General features: G+C 40.3%; 2 protein-coding genes across 4 annotated transcripts; both read right to left on the reverse strand.

Moving 5' to 3' along the window:
* Positions 1-1,104: 1,104 nt before the first annotated feature.
* LOC106445757 (replication protein A 70 kDa DNA-binding subunit A-like) lies at positions 1,105-3,919 on the reverse strand. Of its 2 annotated transcripts, none has more exons than XM_013887383.3 (10): positions 3,500-3,919; positions 3,048-3,321; positions 2,872-2,962; positions 2,662-2,786; positions 2,492-2,573; positions 2,283-2,400; positions 2,047-2,204; positions 1,864-1,978; positions 1,595-1,774; positions 1,105-1,516 (listed from the first exon to the last, which is right to left on the reverse strand). In XM_013887383.3, exons 1-10 carry the CDS (start codon positions 3,641-3,643, stop codon positions 1,322-1,324), a joined length of 1,482 nt encoding a protein of 493 aa, XP_013742837.1. In that variant the 5' UTR covers positions 3,644-3,919; the 3' UTR covers positions 1,105-1,321. The 2 variants fall into 2 exon arrangements, with proteins under 2 accessions (XP_013742837.1, XP_013742839.1); XM_013887385.3 differs by having other exon boundaries at positions 1,105-1,513; positions 3,500-3,917.
* A 2,770-nt stretch (positions 3,920-6,689) lies between these two features.
* Positions 6,690-9,633, reverse strand: LOC106397505 (replication protein A 70 kDa DNA-binding subunit A-like). 2 transcript variants are annotated; one of them, XM_013838098.3, is made up of 10 exons: positions 9,085-9,633; positions 8,633-8,906; positions 8,458-8,548; positions 8,248-8,372; positions 8,077-8,158; positions 7,868-7,985; positions 7,632-7,789; positions 7,449-7,563; positions 7,180-7,359; positions 6,690-7,101 (listed from the first exon to the last, which is right to left on the reverse strand). In XM_013838098.3, exons 1-10 carry the CDS (start codon positions 9,226-9,228, stop codon positions 6,907-6,909), a joined length of 1,482 nt encoding a protein of 493 aa, XP_013693552.1. In that variant the 5' UTR covers positions 9,229-9,633; the 3' UTR covers positions 6,690-6,906. The 2 variants fall into 2 exon arrangements, with proteins under 2 accessions (XP_013693552.1, XP_013693558.1); XM_013838104.3 differs by having other exon boundaries at positions 6,690-7,098; positions 9,085-9,630.

The following is a 9,633-nucleotide window of genomic DNA, read 5'->3' on the forward strand; positions in this document are numbered from 1 at the left end:
TTAGTGTATCGCTACGACTAACCTTTTTTTTTTTTCCGGCTTCTTTTAGTTGCAGTTGATGATGATGGTGTGGATAGTAGAGGAACACTTTCTGTTCTCCTTGATCTCCTCAAAGGTCCTTTATCTGTTTCTGGTACCGGGGACTTAACCATGACTTCTTGCAGTGCAGATGTAGCCAAAGTTTTTTTTTTATTATGAAATCACAGATACAGAGTCTGCAACGAAAATCCAGAGAAAATTATGAGGTTTGTTTGTAACGGCTGTTTCATGCTATGTGCACTGTTTTGAGGATGTGCGTGTAGTTTTTTTTATGAATGGGAGACGTACAGGCAGGCAGCATACAATTGTTACTGTTCTAATTTAATGTACCATAATATAAATTTTATATTAATCATAGATAGTAGTAAGAGAGAACGAAAATATTAAGTATGTCAAAGCTTCAATGTTGTCAAATGTTCTTCACATTAAGTACTTGTCATTAGGGCTTGGAAGAAGCAGTGGAAATTCGCTGTATAATGTTTTTCTATGCAATCCTCTTTTTTCACTTGGATCTTTCGATCATGCTTACTAATTTTTTCCCCTAACATAAGAGGAAAGGAAGAAAAATTTAAAATACCCACTTTGAAGCCACTTTTGTAATGGGTTTATTTATATTTTTATGTTTTGATTTTGTAATATATGCCTCTACAATGCAAACTTAGTCTAAATTTTGTTTGATTTTAAATACATGAATAACCCCTAGCGCAAACCCAATCTTTATAAACTTTATAGGAAATTTATCCACATTAAGTACATGTCATGGGTTCCTAAATGATGCCGTGTAAAGTAGCTTGCCAACGTGATAAAATGTCAACATTTTAAGGTTAGCCGGAACTTCCAATGACTTGTACCTCAAGGCAAACTGATTGTTAGTGGTTTTCTTCCACTAATTGTACAAAACCAATACTTTTTCCAATGTGCTAGGAGGAAAGAGAGTTCGAATTTAACACTTAAGTTGAGGTGACTTTTTATAGTTTTTAAATTTACCATGTATCAGAACGAAAACTAATGTTTTAACTTGGTTAATTTATGTTTTTACATGACGGACGGTGGTTCATACACATGTGAAGTTAATGGATAATATAATTAATGCCAGGCACCTGAGAAATAGAAAATAGGACAACCACGACCCATAGTTTTTCATTAAGAGAAATTTGAAAAAACGACATAGCAAAGACCTTAAAAAAAAAAAACAAAGAACTAAAAGACAAATCTAAATCCAAATATAAAAAACAGAGAATCATATAGTCTAATCGTGGTTGTTTGGGTTCCAAGGTAGCACTCATTCCACACGTGCTTTCTTACGTGCAGTTGCTTCCCCAGCGTCTTCACCCGATGCTGCTGCTTCATGCACCATACGTGCACCATCAGCATCGGTGAGCTGATCTGCACCATTGTTTACGATACCAGCTCCGACATCTAATCCTGTTGCCACAGATTGGGGTATAGATTGATCGGTATCCTCGCCACCATCCTGCTAGCAACACCCGATAATTTTATATCAGATCAATATGTAAGCGTCACTTACAAATAAAGAGACCTCAAGTTCACTCACAGAAAAAGTTGGCTTTGGCGCAAGATCACGTGCGGGGAATATGCGAGATATGGTAAAGCTTCGGTGATTTGGACCAAAATTGAAGTCCTTTAACCTGAGCTGGAAAGTGTAGGTACTCCCCACCAGATTAGCGAGTGAGCGAGGTAGGTCGATGTCAACTTGGGCATTAGTACCTATCCCCTGCAATGTTTAGGAAAAAAAAATACTTAAACTAAGTATACAATAATACATTACACGCTCAAGGCGTAGAGGCCAATTAGAGGGATTACCACGATATGTGCAGCATCAGAAGCAAGAACATGAGTCAGGCTAGCAATCTCTTCATCAAAACCAAGGAAAGCTGCTGCACCAGTGTCATCTGAGACGGAGAGAATCACACGATACCTGTCCAATTGGAACGAAATTTAGTACTTTTTACAACCACTAAAAAGCACAAACCGAAAATAATTTACTTGAGTTTAGCCACAGCATTAGTTTCATTGCATGGGACGCATGTGAATGAAGTCTCCTCTCGGATGAGTTTCTTGGAGCAAGTGGAGCAGCCAATGTAACACCAACCCTCATCAAGCTGAATCTCAGTCACCTTGGCCGTACAGAGAAACTCAATTATCTGTCAAATCAAGAGAAAATCGCAATCTTAAGTGAAGTCTAGGAAGTAGTAAAATTAAGAACATGTAAACAAAAAAACCTGAGGATCGGCCGTGAAGATAAATTGGTTAAGCTCTGAAACTGTCATGGGTTCAATCTTCTGTGCGTGAACCACCTTGGATGAAGACCCTGCCTGGTCTGTACCACCACTTGGTAACCTGCGAGGATAATAAAATGTAACCGCTTATGACAAATCAATAGCAAAAAAAAAAAAAAAAAGCGTTATCAAATAAGAGAAAGGATGCTTGCCTGGCTAATGCATCTACGCCTACAGCGGTTTCGGAATCAAAAAAAACACGTGTCGCAGAAGTGCCATTCAAATATAACTTTCCTGCCAAAACACATGGGACCTTATATAAGCTTTTAACAACCAAAAAAAAAATTATAATAATCAACTCCATGACAGGACGCAAGCTTACCTGAAACCAACTTAGGATTCACGGCTGTTACAACAACGATCCTTGGCTCTTTTCCGTACACATCGAGCTTGCTATGGAATGCAAGGGCCAAGGAGTCAAAGATACTAACACACACAGTAGTATCGCTTCAAAAAAATCATGTTAAAAAGTGAGTCAGTGATATGCTAGAGTTAAAAGAATAACAAATGAAACTGAGAAGATTGACAATACCTCTCAAGACGCAAGTTAAGCATTACGCGCTGAGCCCCAGGGATACGGTCAGTTATTGTGCTCCTAATTGCACTAAGCTCTCCCATTACGTCTGACATAGTATGGATTGGGAGAACGTTAGAGCATGACATAAGTAAACGACGACCATAAAAAAAAATAACAAAATGTTTATATACCAGGGAGTTGTCTGCCAGTGTTGGCTAGTCCAAGTATCTGGTCGTACGGTCGGAAACGGAAGTGCTCCGTGGGTATCGTCCGAGATGTCGTTGCTAGCTTTTCAAATTCGGTGCCATCATTGAAACGAATGGCTACTGGCGCATCAGATAGCCGGTATTTCGGGCTGCTGCGCGTCACATCGAAGCCGCTTAGTGTGTATACAGATCCCTCCGTCATACGTGGTCTGAACCTAAGCTGGAGAAGGGCAGAGACAGTTCCGTGCACGACAGTAGACTGATGGAGCAATGAAGATTAAAAAAATTAGAATCTATAGAAAATTAAACTATTAAGAGATTTTTGGAGATTAAAACGGATCTTAGAAAATTAAACAATTAAGAGATGGTAGAAGATTAAAACGGATCTTAGACAAACAAAATATTAAGAGGTTTTAGAAGAGTCAAACGGATCTTACGTTCTCATCGATTAGCAACATGTCAAGACTCATTAGCTCCATGCCCTTGTTGATATTCCTAGCCTCCCAAACCCTCAGCAGACGGACCTCCGCGGTATTGGAGCATCGGCCGGCTTTCAAGTCGCTAAGAAGAGTGAACGCCATCGAAATCGGTTGATAGAAAAGAGATTAGAAAAGAGCGTACTTCTAAAGTTCGATAGATTTGAGGTGTGCATCGTAAGATCGCTTGATGCCGTATTTATAGGTGAGGATCAAGCCGGATACGATGGAAAACGAAGAGGTGTATTGATGGCGCAATTGAAGTAGAAGGAGTGGAGTAAAAGGAGTGAGGTGGAGTTAAGGTGCGAAGTTATTGAGATCGGAGGCGTTAGGCATACGGAACAGTCTCGAATCTCTGCGTGGTCTCGACTCAGAGATGAGAAGGTAGAAGACGAAGACAAAGAACAGACGTCGAAGCCCTAGGCGTGCTTCAGCTGGGCCGCGATGGTGGAACAAATTAGAAAACCCCATAGCCCAAAGAGAATACGCCAGAGCCCAATAGAGTAAGGGAAAAAATTTAAAAAAAAAAATAGGAAAAGCGTGACCAGTAAAGAGCCGACACGTGGCGGCAAATGCCCACATCAAAAAGAAGGACGTGGAGGGCTGAGGTGAGAGAAAAGCCAAGATTATTATTGAAGTCGCCAACGTACAAACCACCTATCTCACCTGCAGTTGGCAAGTCATATTGCCGTCCTCGATGTTTCTGATTCACTAAAGTTACACTGAATTCAACGGTGTCACCAGATAAAATACGGTCTCGTGCATGTCTGAAAGTCTTGGCGAGTGGATTATGTTCATCCAACATCTTGATCAAACCAGCCATCACATTATCATCAACTGCTAGATCGGACGTACCCTTGCTGAATGCCTTCTTTCTGTTTGCCAGTTCATTGTCTGTGTCGACTATGTAAAGCTGCGAGAACTGCGGAGGTTTCCCCTCTGGTGGAAGTAGAGAACCAATTCTGTGGTGAGTTTGCCCATGAAGTCTAAATGAAAAGGGTCCAGGAGTGTTAGTAACAGAGTTGTCAATTTGGCCACCCATGGATGTGAAGGCTAACATTCCATTAGCAACGCGGATCATAATTTTGAAGCTTGATCTTTGGAGAAGTTCTTTCAGAGGCGAAGGTGGTTGTCGTCTAGGTGGTAGCTTTACACGCCCTTGCTGACAACATATGCTGAACCTTCTGGGTGAGTTCCTTGTCTCTTGAACTACAGCTTCTGCATTCCAGACAATTGCTTGACAGTCCGGGCATGTTGCTAACTCCCACTTGTTTACAACTGGGCGCCGGTACCTCCCTGCCAGTTCAGTTGAGAAAGTTTTATTGGCATCATATATTGTTAATTTCATGTGCATAGATGGTTTGAATCATACCTGGTCGGCTTCCACTCGCACACACTAATGCTGTTTTAAAAAAGTTAAAACTATGGTATTAGTAATAGAAAGACTGTAGTAGCTTAAGACGCTTTGTAAACTGCCAGCAATTATAAGTCTTAACGAAGAGCTAACATTTTTTTGTAGTGGCTACTCTCTTGTTGATTAGTCTCTCCATACGCAGAGCCCGAGCTATTCTTCTGTTATCTATAATTCAAATTAATAATGCAAGTTGAGTTACGAATTAAAATAAAATTTTGAATGTTCTAGCTGCTTGGTCATTACCACGTTCTGTGTCAACAACATTGATAGTGTTATTTTGGACAGCTAAGATAGGGGCTGTGTTGTGCTGTATCTCTTGTTGTAGTGCCTTGTTTCTCTTTTCTGCGCGCATGCTTCTTCGGTTCTGTCGGGCGAGACGCCCATTAGTTTCTGAGAATGTAATCGGATTGGAGAAAGGGAGAGCCAACAAATTAGATTTGACTTGATAAATAAGACTCAGAATGAGGGGTCATATACCTTTAATACGATCTACGTCTCCTCTGCATCCGAGCAAAGTTGGAGGTGTGAGTGGTAGAAATTGCTCTTTCAACCAAGGCTGGCGTTCATCAGATACTGATGAAACAGAGAGTAAATAACTTGGAGAAGGCGTCAAAATATATAAGTATGTGTAAATTAGTGTATCGCTACGACTAACCTTTTTTTTTTTTCCGGCTTCTTTTAGTTGCAGTTGATGATGATGGTGTGGATAGTAGAGGAACACTTTCTGTTCTCCTTGATCTCCTCAAAGGTCCTTTATCTGTTTCTGGTACCGGGGACTTAACCATGACTTCTTGCAGTGCAGATGTAGCCAAAGTTTTTTTTTTATTATGAAATCACAGATACAGAGTCTGCAACGAAAATCCAGAGAAAATTATGAGGTTTGTTTGTAACGGCTGTTTCATGCTATGTGCACTGTTTTGAGGATGTGCGTGTAGTTTTTTTTATGAATGGGAGACGTACAGGCAGGCAGCATACAATTGTTACTGTTCTAATTTAATGTACCATAATATAAATTTTATATTAATCATAGATAGTAGTAAGAGAGAACGAAAATATTAAGTATGTCAAAGCTTCAATGTTGTCAAATGTTCTTCACATTAAGTACTTGTCATTAGGGCTTGGAAGAAGCAGTGGAAATTCGCTGTATAATGTTTTTCTATGCAATCCTCTTTTTTCACTTGGATCTTTCGATCATGCTTACTAATTTTTTCCCCTAACATAAGAGGAAAGGAAGAAAAATTTAAAATACCCACTTTGAAGCCACTTTTGTAATGGGTTTATTTATATTTTTATGTTTTGATTTTGTAATATATGCCTCTACAATGCAAACTTAGTCTAAATTTTGTTTGATTTTAAATACATGAATAACCCCTAGCGCAAACCCAATCTTTATAAACTTTATAGGAAATTTATCCACATTAAGTACATGTCATGGGTTCCTAAATGATGCCGTGTAAAGTAGCTTGCCAACGTGATAAAATGTCAACATTTTAAGGTTAGCCGGAACTTCCAATGACTTGTACCTCAAGGCAAACTGATTGTTAGTGGTTTTCTTCCACTAATTGTACAAAACCAATACTTTTTCCAATGTGCTAGGAGGAAAGAGAGTTCGAATTTAACACTTAAGTTGAGGTGACTTTTTATAGTTTTTAAATTTACCATGTATCAGAACGAAAACTAATGTTTTAACTTGGTTAATTTATGTTTTTACATGACGGACGGTGGTTCATACACATGTGAAGTTAATGGATAATATAATTAATGCCAGGCACCTGAGAAATAGAAAATAGGACAACCACGACCCATAGTTTTTCATTAAGAGAAATTTGAAAAAACGACATAGCAAAGACCTTAAAAAAAAAAAACAAAGAACTAAAAGACAAATCTAAATCCAAATATAAAAAACAGAGAATCATATAGTCTAATCGTGGTTGTTTGGGTTCCAAGGTAGCACTCATTCCACACGTGCTTTCTTACGTGCAGTTGCTTCCCCAGCGTCTTCACCCGATGCTGCTGCTTCATGCACCATACGTGCACCATCAGCATCGGTGAGCTGATCTGCACCATTGTTTACGATACCAGCTCCGACATCTAATCCTGTTGCCACAGATTGGGGTATAGATTGATCGGTATCCTCGCCACCATCCTGCTAGCAACACCCGATAATTTTATATCAGATCAATATGTAAGCGTCACTTACAAATAAAGAGACCTCAAGTTCACTCACAGAAAAAGTTGGCTTTGGCGCAAGATCACGTGCGGGGAATATGCGAGATATGGTAAAGCTTCGGTGATTTGGACCAAAATTGAAGTCCTTTAACCTGAGCTGGAAAGTGTAGGTACTCCCCACCAGATTAGCGAGTGAGCGAGGTAGGTCGATGTCAACTTGGGCATTAGTACCTATCCCCTGCAATGTTTAGGAAAAAAAAATACTTAAACTAAGTATACAATAATACATTACACGCTCAAGGCGTAGAGGCCAATTAGAGGGATTACCACGATATGTGCAGCATCAGAAGCAAGAACATGAGTCAGGCTAGCAATCTCTTCATCAAAACCAAGGAAAGCTGCTGCACCAGTGTCATCTGAGACGGAGAGAATCACACGATACCTGTCCAATTGGAACGAAATTTAGTACTTTTTACAACCACTAAAAAGCACAAACCGAAAATAATTTACTTGAGTTTAGCCACAGCATTAGTTTCATTGCATGGGACGCATGTGAATGAAGTCTCCTCTCGGATGAGTTTCTTGGAGCAAGTGGAGCAGCCAATGTAACACCAACCCTCATCAAGCTGAATCTCAGTCACCTTGGCCGTACAGAGAAACTCAATTATCTGTCAAATCAAGAGAAAATCGCAATCTTAAGTGAAGTCTAGGAAGTAGTAAAATTAAGAACATGTAAACAAAAAAACCTGAGGATCGGCCGTGAAGATAAATTGGTTAAGCTCTGAAACTGTCATGGGTTCAATCTTCTGTGCGTGAACCACCTTGGATGAAGACCCTGCCTGGTCTGTACCACCACTTGGTAACCTGCGAGGATAATAAAATGTAACCGCTTATGACAAATCAATAGCAAAAAAAAAAAAAAAAAGCGTTATCAAATAAGAGAAAGGATGCTTGCCTGGCTAATGCATCTACGCCTACAGCGGTTTCGGAATCAAAAAAAACACGTGTCGCAGAAGTGCCATTCAAATATAACTTTCCTGCCAAAACACATGGGACCTTATATAAGCTTTTAACAACCAAAAAAAAAAATTATAATAATCAACTCCATGACAGGACGCAAGCTTACCTGAAACCAACTTAGGATTCACGGCTGTTACAACAACGATCCTTGGCTCTTTTCCGTACACATCGAGCTTGCTATGGAATGCAAGGGCCAAGGAGTCAAAGATACTAACACACACAGTAGTATCGCTTCAAAAAAATCATGTTAAAAAGTGAGTCAGTGATATGCTAGAGTTAAAAGAATAACAAATGAAACTGAGAAGATTGACAATACCTCTCAAGACGCAAGTTAAGCATTACGCGCTGAGCCCCAGGGATACGGTCAGTTATTGTGCTCCTAATTGCACTAAGCTCTCCCATTACGTCTGACATAGTATGGATTGGGAGAACGTTAGAGCATGACATAAGTAAACGACGACCATAAAAAAAATAACAAAATGTTTATATACCAGGGAGTTGTCTGCCAGTGTTGGCTAGTCCAAGTATCTGGTCGTACGGTCGGAAACGGAAGTGCTCCGTGGGTATCGTCCGAGATGTCGTTGCTAGCTTTTCAAATTCGGTGCCATCATTGAAACGAATGGCTACTGGCGCATCAGATAGCCGGTATTTCGGGCTGCTGCGCGTCACATCGAAGCCGCTTAGTGTGTATACAGATCCCTCCGTCATACGTGGTCTGAACCTAAGCTGGAGAAGGGCAGAGACAGTTCCGTGCACGACAGTAGACTGATGGAGCAATGAAGATTAAAAAAATTAGAATCTATAGAAAATTAAACTATTAAGAGATTTTTGGAGATTAAAACGGATCTTAGAAAATTAAACAATTAAGAGATGGTAGAAGATTAAAACGGATCTTAGACAAACAAAATATTAAGAGGTTTTAGAAGAGTCAAACGGATCTTACGTTCTCATCGATTAGCAACATGTCAAGACTCATTAGCTCCATGCCCTTGTTGATATTCCTAGCCTCCCAAACCCTCAGCAGACGGACCTCCGCGGTATTGGAGCATCGGCCGGCTTTCAAGTCGCTAAGAAGAGTGAACGCCATCGAAATCGGTTGATAGAAAAGAGATTAGAAAAGAGCGTACTTCTAAAGTTCGATAGATTTGAGGTGTGCATCGTAAGATCGCTTGATGCCGTATTTATAGGTGAGGATCAAGCCGGATACGATGGAAAACGAAGAGGTGTATTGATGGCGCAATTGAAGTAGAAGGAGTGGAGTAAAAGGAGTGAGGTGGAGTTAAGGTGCGAAGTTATTGAGATCGGAGGCGTTAGGCATACGGAACAGTCTCGAATCTCTGCGTGGTCTCGACTCAGAGATGAGAAGGTAGAAGACGAAGACAAAGAACAGACGTCGAAGCCCTAGGCGTGCTTCAGCTGGGCCGCGATGGTGGAACAAATTAGAAAACCCCATAGCCCAAAGAGAATACGCCAGAGCCCAATAGAGTAAGGG

This window comes from Brassica napus, chromosome A2, assembly GCF_020379485.1.
Source record: "Brassica napus cultivar Da-Ae chromosome A2, Da-Ae, whole genome shotgun sequence".
NCBI lineage: Eukaryota > Viridiplantae > Streptophyta > Magnoliopsida > Brassicales > Brassicaceae > Brassica > Brassica napus.